Here is a 17,094-nt window from a genome sequence, read left to right on the forward strand (position 1 = left end):
AGGGGTACTCTTTACTAGCTGACTAATTTTGGTCGGCTATGCTGTGTAGATAATGAGAGACGGGGCTTTTTGGAGTACAGTGATTACAGTACTCCCCACCCAGACCATACTTATCTTGTCAGTTGCTGCTGGTTGACCACTGGCTACTGGCTTCTCAGACGAACACGGGCAAACACAGACTGGAGCTGCTTCTTTGGGAGCTGCCCTTTGACTTGGGGCCCTTATCCGAAGAGGCTGCAAGGGCTGTGGGCTGCCCTAGGGGGTATGGTTAAGAGCCTACCTCTTGGAGGGCAACAGCCAGTCGCAGGGCAGGGTGGGGAAAGGACAAGGGAGAGGTCACATAGGTGCGGCAGAAAAATGGAATAAGGTCCGTAAGGCAAGTGAAAATGGCTACCAGGAACAGAGACACACCTGACTGTTCCAACCAATTGCAAAGGGGAGGGTGGGGACAGGCAGAAAACCAGAAACAAAGGTCGAAACCCCAGGGACTGCACCCTATACATGCTTAAAACTAAGAAGAAGACAATGTATCCAACAGTATTTTAAAGAGGAATTCATTTTCTACCTCATGTTTATGTACAATGTCCAAGTGAAGGGCCCTCTCCTAGATGATGAAGCAGCAAAACGTCCGTTGCTGGTACATGATCTATTTTGTCAACAATTTTGCTCTCAGTTGAAAGTGTAGCTAGAGCCAGTTGGCAAACATAGCATTCAGGGGCCATTCCCAATGCTCCAGCAGAAGAATGAAAGATTGGGTGTGAAACAAAGGGAAAAAGTTGGGCAGCAGTGAAAAACAAGGCAGTTCACTGCTATGTTAAGTTATAAAGAATGCCTTGAAAGTGCTATAGGGAAAGATGTAGGTATGTTATGAGGTGAACCAGTCTTGTTGCCATACGATCTGTGTACCTAGACAAAGTGTAACAATACTTACCAAATGTTTTGAGTCCCTAAGTATAGGATGGCAATATCTAGAAAACGGCATGCGTACTTAGTCACGTGATGGCAATAGCTTTCTAATGGAATGAGTTCTTGGGCATATAATAATTCTGGCAAATAGCTGCATGACAGATGTATAGCTCATGTGCAACATGCTGGTTTTGGAAATGGGACAATACCATGCAACAAGCTTGAAACCCTGGTGCCACAGACTAGGCTCTTTGTCTTTCTAACTCAGTCCTTCCCCTTTTTCAATACGGCTTCCACTCGTACCATTCCACAGAGATCGCTCTTATTCTTGGTCTTTGATTCACTCTTCTCTGCTCGCTTTGCTAAACATTCTTCGCTCCTAATTCTCCACGACTTGTTGGCATCTTACGACATGGACGGCCATTTTCCTCTTGCTTCGTTTCTTTCCTCATTCAGGTTATCCGGATCAGTTCTCAGATGGTTTCAATCCTATCTGACTAATTGTACCTTCTCTGTGTCCTGGCCTGGGAACACCTCTTCTACTTTTCTTCTTCATCAAAGGGTCCCTCAAAGCTTGGTCCTGGGCCATCTACTTTTCTCTTTATACCTGTCCTCTTATGTCTAGTATCACCTCTTTTGGACTGTCCCATCATTTCTACGCTGGCGATACTCAGCTCTCTCTCGTTCTCTTCTGTGACCCATGTTACTATTCTTGCCTTTTGGCTTTTCAGTCATGGATGGCCTACCATTATCTATTTCTAAACTCCTCTAAAACCGAGGATCTTTTCTTTCCCTCGTCCAGCATTCCTAGTCCCCTTCCTCCTGCTTCTTTTTCTTTTCCCCATTCTATGCTTCCTATGTCACTTTCTGCACATTATCTTGGTGTTTACCCGCTCTGCTCTCTTTCCTTCACCTCCCATATCTCCACTCTTTCTCATTCTTGCAAAGTCCATCTTTTCAATATATGCAAAGCTAGGCCATTGTCTCATTTCATGCCTCTAAGCTTTTACTATCTTCCGTTATCTTCCCTCATCTTTTCTACTGCTCCGGTCTCCCCTTTGGACTTCCAGTCTTATGTCTAAGCCCTTAGGTCTATCTATAACTCGTCCATCTGCCTTATTTCTTCTCTTTCTCTACCTATGACTCGATCTCTATTGCCATTTTATCTCACTGTAGGCTTCCTTTTTACTCGTGTTTAAAGTTCAGATTCCTTTGCTTACTCGGTCTCTTCACAACCTTGCCCCTTATTTGTTTTCTCTTGTGTCTTTCTGTTCCCCTGCATGCTCGCTCTGTACCCAATCACTGTTTCTTCTGGCTGTTCCCCTACGCCCCTGGAACGCGCGTCTGCTTGGTCTGCGTTCTATTTCCTCTTATCCTCTGTTTCGTGCGCATCTCAAAAACCAGTTTCTTTCCTCCTAATTTAGCTTATGTAGTCATTTTCACCCGATTTTCCGCTTTTATGTTCAGCTCTTTGGCATATAGCACTTTAAAAATACATTTAAAACAACTGAGGGCAATACATCAAGTACCATCAGTGAGTAATAGTAGATCTTAGAAGTGGTCTGTCTTCATGAAGCACTATAAAAATTACCAAATTATTATGATATGATGCAAGTACAATGCCAAAATATTGAAATGCCTAGTAAATTGTGCTATTTGCTGTTGTCTGGTGGCCAAAGCTAAGCTGGCCATTGGTGTGACTGCCTGGCAATGATGTGAGTTCCTTACTGTAGGATGACAATACCTGCAATAGGCTTTATATTAACATGTGCTGGCAAAACCTATGAAATTATTGTAAATGTACATGGGCATGTGATCTCAATACCTACAGTAGCAAGAAAGACAACCTTTTCACTAGAGGCAAGTCAAAACTGTTGGCTTTGTCATTCATTGTTGCTGCAATCATTTTCTACCTTTCCACATACATTTTTTCACAGTAAATAAAAATGCACGTGCACACACCACCGCCAAACAAAGGAAGGAATCCCCACAGCCTTTAACGTTTCTATTTTGTCAACTCCTGACCCACTTTGCTTAAGCTTACAGGACATCAGCAAACATAATGTGTATAAATATGGCTGTTTCCCCATACTTCTTCAAACTGTGTTTGCCTCCCAGAGAAGATCATAGTTTGGCAAGGTGGCTCCATGTCACATGAGAAGGTGTTTCCAGTCCTGGGCTTGTGTGTAACACATCAATTAACTCTGGGAGCTGTAGCCTTTTAACTGGAGTGACCTATCAGAAAATGATTATTTTCCAAAGAAACCTCAGTGGTGTTCAGGTGACATTGAGTCACTCATTTGATTGCCCTCAATCATACAGAAAACTCCTCCAAACACGTAAATAAGCCTAGTCACCTGCAGAAAGGCCGTACATTAATGCACATTTCTCCCATCCTATTAAGCTTCCTTTGGCCATTTATTTTGGTCCCTCTCTCCTGCCCCCACACGCCTACTCCTACAGGCTGTCGCTGGTTCTTTTGATTAAGCCAACAAAAAAGCAGCTCTTTCATTCCACCATAAAAGCCCAAACCAGCATTCTGGCATGCCCGCGCTGTGCAGAAATGATTGCACTGTTCAAGCATGATTAGTTCCACAAAGAGCTGCTAATTTGGGAAGTGGGAGCCTGCTTCAAAAATCTGCGAGTAGAGCATTAAGCCATTAGCTGCTTCAGCATGGTAGATGAATATGGGATGGGCAGGCTTTTGTCCCCTGCCTCTCTCCAAGTCCCGGGTCCATGTAGTGTGCAATGATGTGAAACGCAACAGGCTCCCTGCTCTCACATGAGGGAGATTAACGGGCTGCATGCTGTGCCCCTCCCCCCCCCCCCCCCCCCAACTGTTCCTGAGCCATCGTTTGGTTTGCTCGCCCCTAAAAACTGGCCTGGCCATAGGTACTGATCAATGACCCCAAAACGGTTCAGCTAAGTGCATCCAAAAGTCAGGTCGGTTCAAAAACGCGAAACGTTGGGGGGTTCCTTAGATGCCTATGGAAGGAAAGCAGCAAAAAGAAAATCTTTCCTAGCACTGGCCAAACGGTTCCTTCTTATTAAAGAGGGAATGGGCAAATTTAGTAAGGCACCTATTGGGGATGGGGGGGAATGGAGAATTGATAGGTAGAGGCATCCCTTTCGTCGTTCTGGTTCATCACTATACCTGTAAAAGCAGTTCCTTTCCATTCTATTCCCATCCCCAGTACTGTGAACTATGAATAAAGACCCTATCTCTTTAAATTAATTAATGTGTCTGATGATGATGTCATGACTTCTATGCCACAAATTCAGATGAAGAGAAAGCATACGTTTGGCAGCCTGTTCCACCCCCCCTTCCCAACCATTTCAGAACCCCCTTAACTCCACCCCTGCTTCTCCTCAAATAGCCTTAATAAACCATGTGAAAAGGTTTATTAGATTGCATGGTTGCCTCATGCTCGTTTTCAAAGTTACAACCTCTTGGACCATCTAACTGTTATGCGATTTGGTCTTAGCTCCCTTTGTCTACTTTTGTGCTTTGTTGTTGCTGGTCATACTTTTAGGGTAGCTTTGCTATTCCTTCAACTCCCATTGGGTGAATGGAAATGTTAAATTCTGCGCCCTGCTACGTTACTTTAAATCCTCTTTCCTTCTAGCCACTTTTCTGTATGTGTTCTCCATTCCATAAATGTTAACAAGCATTTGAATATTCTACAATTGGAGTCCTTCTTTTTGGGTGCTTTTTCTCCCTCTGGCACTGAGAGCGTGTTTACTCTTGCTATGTCATGTGTCTTTTCACTCTCCTCATTGTCAGACGATAATTCCCAACAGTGCCTCCCACTTTCTGATAGGTGCATGTTCTGATGGCAATCTTCCTGTCCCCAGAGGATTTTTGTACTTGTTTGTTTTTTGTCTGATGCCTGAGTGGTCTATCCTTTTTCTCTTTGCTGTCTCGGTGAAGTGTCTTTCTCTGATGTTCTTGCCACTCTGTTCTCTCTTTGATATGTCAGTGTTGTCGCTTTCTCCCTGTGATGTCTCCTTTGTACACACTTGCAGCAGTTGCTGTCTCCCCCTGTGCCTCCAGCTATAATTATTGGTATGACGTGTATTCTTCTTCGAGTCTACCCCTTTCTCATTGGTGTTAGTCTCCAGACAGCTCTTTACCTCTGGACATCCACCCTCCTCCGGTATTTGCATCTAATATGTTCTGTTTGTCTCAGGGAGATGCAACTGTTATCCGTGAATTTACCACTTCAGAGCTCTGGAAGATTCTGTGGCATCGTTTGGCCACCGTGCTCCATTTGTCAGGGGAACGACCAATCATGGAAGGGGAGACGCCACGGCCGGGTCAGCCTATGCCAGAGCCAGACTGGAGTCTTATATCATCCCAAGGTATGTTCTGCTTCGATTGATGGAAAGTGGGTGAGTATTACAGCTCTAATCATTGTTTTCCAATCACGGCTAAATCACACGGAATCACCCTTTGGGGGTAAAGAACTAAAAATCTCACAACCCCCATCACTACCTGCACCAACTTTGAATATCTAATACAAAACTGGACCTCATGTGATCACTTTCTGCATGATACTCCTGCTTTCATCATCTCGTAAAGAACTACCACTTCATTAATCCCCTTATTCACAGAACTCGCGCACATTGTTTTTTAAACCAAACTCTCCCCATAATCCCCGGTTTCATTCACTTTTCCCTTGAAAATACATCTCCTTTGGCTTCTCAGTCATAGGATACATGCTCCAATTCTTCTTTTTGGGACACAGTATAAAGCTCCCACAGTAACCATAGCAAATACTGCTTTCAATACTTGTTCCAGAACTACAGCTCACACAATCCATGTTATCTATAATGGAACTACTTTAATTATCTGATACAGAACTGCAACAACCATATGCCCCCTTAACACAGTAAGCCTATTCACAATATCCAATACAGAACGATAGCACCCACATACTCCATTAACACAGGACTATTGTTCATGGCTACACTACTAAGAACCTCGTAGTATTGGGCAATAATGCCCTCATCGGCTACAGGCTCTTCACTGGTGAGCAGTGGATTCCCACATACTGGTCTACATTCCATTCTTACCTCACAAGATCTCCATAATCAAGAACTTGTCAACAGTATCTGCTACCTTGGATCACCTCCAAGGTCACGACCTGGCTTGCCATCACAGAAGGTTTTCCCACATCAATGTTCTCTAGCTTAATGATGTTTGTGGCACTTGAAGTGTTTGCTTATTTTGAACCCTGCCCTGACTTTTTGTAGCTACGTAAACCTGTTTTACTTCCCTTGTCTGTTTTGCTCATTTTCTGAGGAAACTGACTAATCCCTTAGACTGACAGTACTGAGAGACGGTCTCTCTTTGTGAATTATTGTATTGTTACAATTGCACACATCACCTTACAGTGAGGTGCAGTTAGGTTACTTTGTATCCTTACATCTTTTTATATATGGCTTTTTGGTTACTTTTAAATTGTGCCTGAGTAAAGCTGGTGGCAGCAGTGATATTTTTACTGTTTTTGTGACCTTTTACTTGTGCACTTTTGCATTTATAACAAATGGCTACTCAAGGTGGCTAGCACCCTAAGATGCCGGTGCCACTAAGTGTGTGTGTGTGTGTGTGTGTGTGTGTGTTAGTTAGTGTTACTCTACAACTGTTCTGCAGATTATCATAAGAACCAAGACTTCTCCAAGAAGAGCAAGCCGATGACGACCCCTGCAGCTCACCAGCATCAACTCCAGTGTTGTCCCGGTGAAGCCCTGCTCCTCTGTCCTAATCTCAAGAAGGCTTTTGTTGGTGCTTTGATCCCTGTACTAGAGGGAACAACTGTCTCGACCTCTGCTTGAGGAGCTGTGCCTACTTAGCCTTCGGAAGTGTCCATGGACAAACCGGTGGACTAACCAGCTCTCTCCTGGGCCTCCTCGCTGCAGCTGTCGCCGTTCCAACCAAAGCCTTGCAACTTTGCAGACCTTTAGTTTGTGCCACATGTCACTTCTGTGAGGTCACCGCCTGACCATGGTGACTCCCGTTGCAACACTCCTTCAATCCAGTGATGTGTCCTGAGGTGGTCTGCCCCACAGAAGTCTCCATCTTTCCTTGTTTGGGTCTTCTACCGGAAGCTGTCTGGAACAGATGCCTGTGCACTGCGACTGACCGAAACAAAATCCTGATGACAAAAGTGGCCTATGCGCACCTGCAACCTTGGGGCCTTCCTTGACAGGAACAAACAGAGAATTGTGCCCCCAACAGATTCCAGAACACCTGCAGTGGTCTCTGGAAGAATCAGAGTCAGGGGGGTAAGTTAAGATACCCGTTTCTGCCTCCCCCAACCTCTTTAGGGCTGCATTGGTCGTGAAGCCCGTGCCCTAACTCATTCTTGCCTGACCTTTTGTGGTGGAACCTTGTTAGTGATCCTACCCTAGGCCTATCCTAGTGTGTTGGATTAAGTAGAGTACTTACCTGAACTTTATTTGAACTTTGTATCTAACTTCGGAACTCTTATTAAACATAACCACTGGCATTGATAATAACTATATACTACTACCTGCAGAGGTATATGCTTTTGAACTGGTAATTTATAGGCACAAGGCCCCAAACCATCTTATGGTTGTACTTTATAAGAATTAGGGAAGCTGTTTTGTGTTGATTCTAAAGAGTTTGGTCTATTCTATGCATCAGACTACTTACCTTTATTGTACTGGTAGTTGCTTTGTATGCAATTCTAATTATCCTAAGGGTGGGTGTATATAATCTATGCTAAGGGTTTGTGTGACAATATTTACCTCTGATTTATATCTGTGTGTAAACTAAAGGCCATAATAAATAATTGTATTTTCATATACTTACCTGTCTAAATGGAACTACTGATGTTGCTCTGTGGCCTTATAGTCATAGACCACTCTCACACCCTTTCCTGAAACTAAACCTTTACTGCTCTGCCACCTCCCCTTGATTACGTTTAGCTAACCTCTTGTGTCTTCCCTGTTGACCATAATAGTGTGGCCTCCCAAAATTCCCCCACCGGGGCTGTTTTTGGAAATCCATCTCAACACCTGAAATAAGCAAAAAATCTGAAAATCTGGCCATATCCACAATAGTTCATAGACATGTTGGTGGGATGTGCTTCCCTTCCGGTTTGCAGTCCTGGAATTTGGTTTGGCGTTTCCTGTTTAGATATTCTGCGTCCAGTACTCTAATTGATATGTCACCTTCCTGTTTCAGCTCTGACATTGTGCCCATCTGTTTGCTATTGCTAGGATGTGCTTCTTGTTTTTATATTCTGAGGGAGACTTTTCTTAGGCTCTTATTTCTAGACCCCAGAGATATCGCTCTATTTGGCTTACATAGCGCTTTCCTTTGAGTTACGGACCCTTCAAGTGGTACATTTGCCAGAGCAGTCAAGGCTCACTTCACAAGTCTTGAACTGGTTTAAAGGTACAGCAACTACTTTGACCATCAACCAATAAAGGAAGATCCACACAATACATATGTAAAAATATATTTTTAAAATAAGTTGTGCACAGGAATCCACTACAACATAATAATACATCATTGTCTCGGGAGGATAGCTCAGGGGCAACGGGCACGACACGAAGCAACACGGGTTCGATCCCCGGGTCCGTGCTTAGAAAGCTCTGGGTTTTAAGCACGTTATAAATAACCTATCACATCATTTATGGTTAAAGTACACAGTAAGTAATTTTTCAGAATATGGATACAAGCACAAAGTGGTCTCGCAGGAACATAGCAAGTGAACACAATTGGCAAAGGTCTAGTTGGACTTTTCGCAAGGCCCACCGGCCTTAGAGCAAAATTATCCCCATCCTAATGTTCAGTCTATGGGGCCATTGTAAAAAAATTGATCATTATCCCATGAAGGTAAATAAAATATCTGCACATGATCCCTGAAAGCAGTCCAGACCAAACAAGATCCCAGAGGTGATCAGAGGACTAACCAGAGGCATTTCAGCTCGAGTTGCACTCCCCAGTATGCAACAGAGAATAGCACAGGGGCAATGCACTGGTCTTGGACGCAAGACCATGCTGAGCAATAGAGGTTCGAATTCCTTATCTGCTCTTAAAAACCGAACTCGGGTACGGTATTAGGCGCGTTATAAAAAAACAATGAAATTAAATAAATAAAATGGGAGCTTGCAGAGGTGAGAGAGACGTCACCAGCAGGGAAGGTCGGGGTTCCATTCTGGATTGGGTTGCTTACCACAAGAGACCTACAACCACTGAACAAAGCCTATTAGGCGAATCAAGGGACCCCCAACAGGAGATCCAGATGGAAAAACACAATCCAAGTTATTCTAGAGAAGAGCCTGCATAGTGGAGCGCTGGAAGGTAGCAGCCAGGACAGTTGTGGTTTGACAACCGGGGTGGGTAGACCGGCAGTAGAAGACCCTTCTCTGAAAGAATAGATCTGGATGCCCCGCTGAGGTCAGAGCGACTCAATGAAGAGGTTCAGACGGTGAAATAGAAATTGAAAAAATGGTAACTGTAATGAAGGATGGCATGTCACAGTTAAACAAATAAAATTTAGCCAGGCATACCACTGCTACTTGTTTGGTCTCCATGGCTTAAGGGTACCAGGGGTCTGTGGCACAGGTGAATCATTGCGGAAAAGGACCAGCGGACGGAACTGCCATGCTGGGATTGCATGAGGATTTAGTGCTTGGTTACAGGAGTCGCACAGGAGAGTTCTAAGAGTTGAAAAAATGCCTCCTGAAGCAGAGACCCTGTTGTCTTCAGAAGGTCTGTGGAAATAGATATCAGACAAGGTTCATTCTGGTCCGGAGAGAAGCACAGCAGATTTGCCCTTGTCGTTGCCCTCATAACTGTTTAAGGGTTGAAGCTTGCAATTGAAAAAGTTCATAGTGCTAAGTGTCTGCTTCGGAGGGTAGAGGGTAATCTTGACCCCAATTATGCACATGTACAGCATTCTGATATCTGGCTGCCAGCCAACCATTGCTGATCACCACATACAAGCATTTTGCAGATATTTTCCCAGGCAAACTCTGGTGTTGTGAATTCCACAAGAATTTCAGACATCCAGCCTTTGCGATTGATTGTCAGGGCCTGGCCATAGCATGCCCAAAAAATGACTGATTCCCGGTCTCTACCCAATCTCAACAAAGTTATTAAAGCACGCTTGCCTGGTTACTGTATTTAATTTAATTAACAAGGTTCATTTTGAAAGCTTGCATAAAAGAAAAGGCTTTGTGTGAGCCAGAATGGTTACAGCCCATGCAACCACTATATTAAAGGACTCAGCCCCTAACTAGAACCCTTAGAACTGTCAGATTTCGGACCCAGGAAAGACTAAGGGACACCTCAGCATTAGCCCTTGCCTTTGGGGTCCATAGGGAACTCCAAACAGCCACAGAAATATGGGTTGTGGCCCAAAGGGAAGTCTGGATTAGCTGCAGTGTGGAAAAATAGTCATAACACCACAAAGAACAAGCAAAAAGTGAGGGGGTTTGGGCAGATGGGACACACAAATGAGTAAAAGGATTTTCTTTCTTTAGAGATATTTTACCTTCCTTTCTGTTTCTTGATTTCAAGCTGTTTCCTGTTGTCCTGAGATATGTGTTCTGTTCTGAGATCAAGTGCAACTTAGAACTTGAGATGTCCTGCTTCTGAGACCAAAGGCTGTAACCGTTGCGTCATCCCCACTTTCCACTATTGACTGAATTATTGTTATGAGGAATCTTCCAGCTGTGTGTAAATGTTCTGGGGTTACCTTCAAGATAAATGTTTTGAGACTGTTATTAAGGGCTTACGATCAACACCCTGGTTCATGCAATATGAGGAGCTAGGTACGAGACTCGGACACAAGGGATTCATGGTTTTGATCAAATACTTCTATTAAAATAAAAGGGGGTTTGAGAATACCTCCCTGTCCCTGCTCTAAGAGGGGTTTTCCTACCTAAAACCAAAACTAAGGGTCTGTCAATGTCAGAATGTCCAAAGAAAAACCGTCCCATGGCCAAAGAAATATTCTGGCCCTCACATTCTAAAAATCAACTCTAAGTTCAAAAGAAAAAATGTCTTTGGCCTTTAGATAGAGTTCCTTGTTCCAGAGGGTGGTTCTCTTCCCCTGGATTTCTCTTCACTCTGTTTTATGTTAAAAAATATCAGTTCCTTAGGTTTCCCTTGATCAACAGCACAACTGGTATACAAAGAACTTGGCTGTTAGCCTGTATCTTGTTAGGATTCTTGGTGTACTTTCCTGCCAGGTTTTCTCTTCTCTTTAATATGTTTCACAAACATTTGCTAGTCCTGATAAGTATACATCATCCTTGGGTACTGTATATTACACACTGTTCAACTTGACAATGCCTACTGTGCTTTCCTGCCAGGGCTTTCTCACGTGAACATGCTTACCACTTGCATCTGTCTGGTATACTCTCCTGCCAGGGTTTTTCCTATATGAACACACTTGCAATTTGCATCTGCCTGGTATACTCTTATGCAAGGGCGTTACTTATATGGGCACACTTGCATCTGCCTGGTATACTCTCCTGCCAGGGCTTTTCTCGTGTGTGCTCTGTGCACACTCACAAACCTGATAGTTTCTTAAACTTATTCTGTTCTGCCTTCTTTAAGAGATGTCCACTTTTTTGCTCTCTCATATGCTTCATTCACAATGATTCTGTTTTGGAAGGGAGCCAATATGCCCCAGTGTCCCCTCTTCCCTCGGGCGGACTCACTGGCTCTTGCTGGTGTATGTTGGTTCTCCTGTGGCGGTCTTTCGGCGTTTCGCTCCCTTAAGCCGCCTCTGCATCTTCGCTTCTCTGGGTCTTGCGACTCCTGCTCTAGCTGTTCCGTGTCTTTCTGGGCTTCTGTGGCATGGAGGTGGCATTCCAGTACCTGTGAACCCCAAAAAGCCTCTGATGGCTTCTGGCGTTCTCGCAGCGTACTCATGCTTGCATCCCGCTCCCTTCTTGCTGCTCAGTGAGCCGGTTGGCTTCACGGACAACGCCCTAGCCCCACAGACCTTCAGTCAGCACTGGGAGAAGCAGGGTTCTCCAACCAGCGTCTGCGTGTCAGTTAGTCTGCTGGTTTAAATCTCCCGGCATGTTAGGGAGAATTCTCTGTTTAGGCTGAATTTCCTAACCTAGTGAGTCCCCCAGCAGCTTTGCTGGATTTTTGGGGTTTATTTTTTTCTCCTGCCAAGAGTGAGACTCCTTTACCCTCACTCTTGGGCATGATTTGAGTGCGTTTCTTTGACTCTAGATGTGTTTAATGGGCTATGGGGTCTTTTACTCCATAGGGCTTCATGTGTTTTTGTGATGTGTTACACAGCACCCTCAGTGCAGTAACACAGTGGTGTCATAGTGACCCCCCAATATATAGACTCCATACCCTGGGACTGACTACTGTCTCCCAGGGCATGTAAAGTCACCATTGACTTTACTAGTCTCAAATTCTGAACAGAACCAGTACAAACCATCATATTGTGGACGTACTGGCCGGGGCAATTCGATTGCCCCGGGGTCTGTTAGTCGAGGGGGCACGTCTCCGTCCCCCCTGATCGAGTTTTGGCTGGTGGCAGTGGATACTACTTTTTATATTCGACCGCGAATATATCTCTATGGGATTTCCCATTGTTCGAGGCTACCAACTTTAATTATTTAATTCATATAGCCTCGAACATGCCGCCGGTTTATTTATTTAATATTAATTCTCCGGTTGGTATTTTTTGCCTGAACAAGGTTCCAAAATGGCGTTTGTGTTCGCTTCTGTGACTCCAACCCAAGTTGAGCCCTTTGTTCCACTTTTTGGCGGGCTTCTCCACAGAAGCCCTCCAAAGTGGTGCCACTCTGTCTGGGGTACTTAGGACTGGGGTGGAGGGGGATTTAGGCACCCTGGACTGAGTTGCCTAGGCAACTCAAGTCGCACACCGTCCTGATTGGCCCAAGTGGTGAGCCGGCCGGCTCACCAATTAGCATGTTTGAGTGACAGCAAGGCTGAGTGAATGGGGGTTTTCTGCATAAAAGCAGAGCTTTGGGGACTGGAACTTTAGAAGTCGCCACAGGACCTAAGAATCCGACGAGGGAGAAGCTGAGCCGACCTGCTACGATGACACCACCGGTGGAGCCCTGCTGAACCGTCTCACCACTTTTTCCCAACGACAGAGGAGAACTCCAGCCCGGAGAGTCTTCTTCCTTCGACTGGTGGGGATAACCAGTCTGCTTCCTTTTTCGCTTCCTGGAGCATCTCGTGGCCGCCTTGCCTGTGCCAAGCACCCCGGCAACCGGGATACCACATTTTACCACTACCGCGAATCAAAGGGTAGTACCTTTAACCAGAAAACTCCGCAGCTGGTTTCTTCCCTGGCAGTGCAACTTTCCTCCACGTCGAGATCTTCTCTTCCTCTGGACGACACCGCGACTTGCACCCGCTGCCAAGAACAACTGCCCCCGATGGAGGATCCTTTCCACTTAAGGTACCGTGTTCCGCCTGGCTTCTCTTGCAACTGACTGTACGGGGTAGATTTAGCCCCCGGCTTTCGAACCTGGGTTAGCCTGGGACACCCTGGCTAAACTTTTCTGAGCCTAACTAAAACCTTTCTGAACTCCCTGCAAGACTTTTTAAGCCTGTTGTCATTGTGTGATCTTGGGTGCATTTGTGCCCTGCTCTCTCCAAGAGTGGGCCCGGCCTATGGACTTTGGCTCACAAGTAACTTTTGACTTTCCTGCCTTGCTTAAGAGTTCCTAAGTATTAGTGTGGTGTATTTTCCTACATTCTGCCTTTTTCCCTCCCTTTTTCGTTAACTTATTGGAGTGCCACCTATAGTTAAGCGCTCACCTCTGTCTGGAAATAAGTGGTGTTAACTAAGACTTGTCTGATCAGGAATAAGGGAGATATATATAATAATAGTAACTGTGTTTAGAGTGATTTACAATAATAGTGCTGGAGTGTTTCAATAAGTGTGTTTTTAAATAAATAATTATATACCTTGATACCAAAACTCTGGTCAATGTTTGCTTGTGCTATTGTGTCTGAGTGCCTATTATGTATACTTTACATACTGCCTAACTCTTCTTGAGGGAAGTCTGACTGCTCAGCCACAGCTACCAGGTAAATCTGGGTGGTACAGACTGCTACCAAGTGGGTTTACTGCCAACACCTGTAGTCCTAAATCTTTTGCAGTGGTCCCCAAGGGAACTGCACAGTTTTCTGCCTAACACGGCATCGGACTTGTTCTTGCAACAACTAGAGCACAGTGTGTGCTCCTGGCTCTCAGTGCTCTTCATTAATCAGCACATCCTCTTAGTCAGAGTACTTTCGTTTTTAGGGCAATGGTAGTCTGTTTCTGATAACTTGTATGCAAAGTCTGAAAAAGGGTTCTCGGTGATCTTAAAGGGCTGCTCAGTTCTTGAGGACGTGTATGCAGAGTCTGGAAAGGTTGTTTCAGGAATCTTGAAACTTAAGTCGGATCGTAAGGACTTGTATACAAATCCTGTGAAAGTGTTTCCAGTACCTTTCCTAGGTGGCTGAGGGAGATATGACAATATGCCATTAAGGCATGGGCAATGGTGGGGGTATCATCACAAGAAAAAGGGGATATCATGCCTCATCTGATGTCATGACACCCTACTGTGGGCTGCCTCCTCCATGTGATGCTCCCTCGCATAGCTGCCCCAGTGTCAGGATCAGGTAGCAGCTGCCATTCCCTGGCCACATGGGGAGATATCACTGCTGGGAAAAGAGTGATGACTCCATTGGATTCATCACAGCAAGCTCAGGGTAACTGCCAACTATCATCAGCCCACCTGTGGTAGCTGTGGCAAAACAGCCAAGGAAAACTTCTCCATATCGGAGTATAGTGACCGAAAAAAGGTCTACGTTATTTGTTCAAATAAGGAATGTCCATGCATTATTTGCATTCTAGATGTATAGTTGCAAACAGTAACACTGTTTTATGCTTAACAGGCATGTGTAAATCACTACCCAAGTCTCTGTTGAGGTGTCAGGAGGCCCACAGAATGCATGAAAGACTGGAGTAATATAGTGCACTGGCTTTTATTGGTACGAAATCTGATTAAATTGATGAATACAAATGATGAAACCAAAAGCCTAGTCTCTCACTCTGGGTGTGATGGCGTCTTACTGCCCAGTGGGTGCTAGAGGTTTACCAGGGATTCCCAAACTCTGGAAAATCTCTTTGTTCATTGAGGGTTTTGCAGACCCAGTTGCTAGTTCTGGTTCTGCCAAAATTCTACAGATGAATCTGTCGTATTGGTGAACTGGTCATACAGCTGCAACTTCTCTGTCGAGGTAAGAAGGAGCAGGTCCGAACATTTCAGTTCCATCTGGCTATGGGCTTCCTCTCCTCCCTCGCAGATCGTATTCCTATCTCGAGCTCGTCTGTTCCTCTTTTCACCACAGCCACCTGAGAGCATACTCCCTCTGCCTTCTCGGCTCCTCCAATCACCACCTGCTCATTGGATCGTATTCCCTCATCCTCTGTTCTCCTTTCTCCACAACCACTTCCTCCTCCGATCTTCCTACCTCCTCCACAAGTGCACCACCTTCCCTTCATGATGTTATCACCTTCTGTCCCCTGCCTCCAATACTTCTGTAATGCTCTTTGTATCTCTCTACAGTGCTCTCCAGCTTCCTGCCACAACCTCCTTCAACAACCTGACTTTGGTCAATGGCTTTTGTAGTGCTCTCCCTATGTGTGGCTTTTGTGATTAACTATCCCCGTTTGGTAATTTAGACAGGGTGGGGGCTGGCTGCTGCTTCTGGGGACACCTGGCATCTTTGGGCCTATGGGTGCCGGACCAAGCCTTTATTTTGACTGTCCTTCATCTTTTATCTGAGACTTCCCTTTCTATATCAATATCAAATGCAGGGCTCCCAGAGCGTCTGGTTAGGGCTCTGAAGTATCTCTTCTTATACCATTGGTCAAATAGAAATAGTGTCATAATAATTGTTATAACTGAAAGGTGACTGAAACGGGCACTGACGAAAGGCGAATGTGTTATTACTTTTGTTTTTGGGATCTGCCTAGAGAATGCTTCATGTTCTTGATGATGGGAGGGGACTCACAACAATGATTTTCTCTAATTTTCGCCTGCCAACCAACCGGGCCAAGGAAGGGTGGCCAGAGGTTCCTCACTATACTTCCTACAAGATCATCCACTTGTTTAGGAAAGCACCTGGCCCCCTGAGTCATCCCCTTGGCGGTCTCCAGAGTCAGTCAGCAGACCAAATCACAGACGTAAACTAAGCAGTCGCTTCTCTTCACAGGGTCACTGGCATGTGACCGGTCATAAAGTGGGTCCACAAAACTCCCAACACAAAAACTAAGAAAAACACATTTTATTAAAAGCAAAGAACAATGTGCCTCATTACAAGTATGGCGTTGCGGGAAAAAACGGTGGTAATACAGTGGAAACGCTGTGAAAATCCTCCACCTCACTGCCAAAGTTGTAGTGCGGCTGTGAGTTACCACTGGTGTACTACAACTTTGGCGGTGAGGTGGAGGATTTTCCTCCAGCTAAAAGCTGGAAGAAAAAAATCCACCACCTTACCACCAAAAAATAGGCATAATTACCACTGGCATAATTACTGCCTGCAGTAATTCCCCCAAAATCCCCATGGAGAATCCTATGAACTCTAATAAATGGAGACTAACCTAGTCTACCATCACTTGTAATTCAGTGGTAATTCCGCTGGACCAAGTGGTGGTAACAGTAAATCCGTTAGGTGGTATTTCTGTAGATTTACTGCTGAAATACCACCAAACTTGTAATGGGGCCCGATATCAGCTGTGTCTTTCCTCAGCAGTTGCAAAAGTTACAAGTGTTCCTTTTCCCCAGCACTCAATCTGTTGTGCATTCTCCCCAAATCATCATGAGTTGTCTCTTCTCCAAATCTTCCTGTAGATTCAGTGCTTTTTCTGTTAGACCGAGCCAATCGAGTTTGCAGGCCCAAATTCCTCAGAGGAACTTTACGAGGGCATCATCACCTCGCTTTTCTAGGGGCCTGAACTCTATCCTCAATGCCTCTCATCTATTCCTATTCTGATCCCGGCCCTTCTCAATGTCATGCCACATGCTGTAAGCATGTCGAAGAAGGAAGCTTACACAAAGGTGGGCATGGTGGTGGTTATAGACTTTTATTTTCAGTACTAAAAACCTATCTATCCCCATCTCTGAGGGGTTTCCCTGCCTCAA

At 44.9% G+C, this 17,094-nt stretch overlaps 1 protein-coding gene across 1 annotated transcript in view; it reads left to right on the plus strand.

The window, feature by feature from the left end:
• The window catches only part of STK36 (serine/threonine kinase 36), a 682,518-nt gene that overhangs the window by 570,797 nt on the left and 94,627 nt on the right, over positions 1-17,094 (plus strand). The window contains exon 22 of the mRNA XM_069651602.1: positions 5,097-5,268. Within this exon, the coding sequence (XP_069507703.1) occupies positions 5,097-5,268 (172 nt within the window). The remainder of the gene's footprint in view (positions 1-5,096; positions 5,269-17,094) is intronic.

This window comes from Ambystoma mexicanum, chromosome 3p, assembly GCF_040938575.1.
Source record: "Ambystoma mexicanum isolate Mex_15411 chromosome 3p, UKY_AmexF1_1, whole genome shotgun sequence".
Taxonomy (NCBI): Eukaryota; Metazoa; Chordata; class Amphibia; order Caudata; family Ambystomatidae; genus Ambystoma; species Ambystoma mexicanum.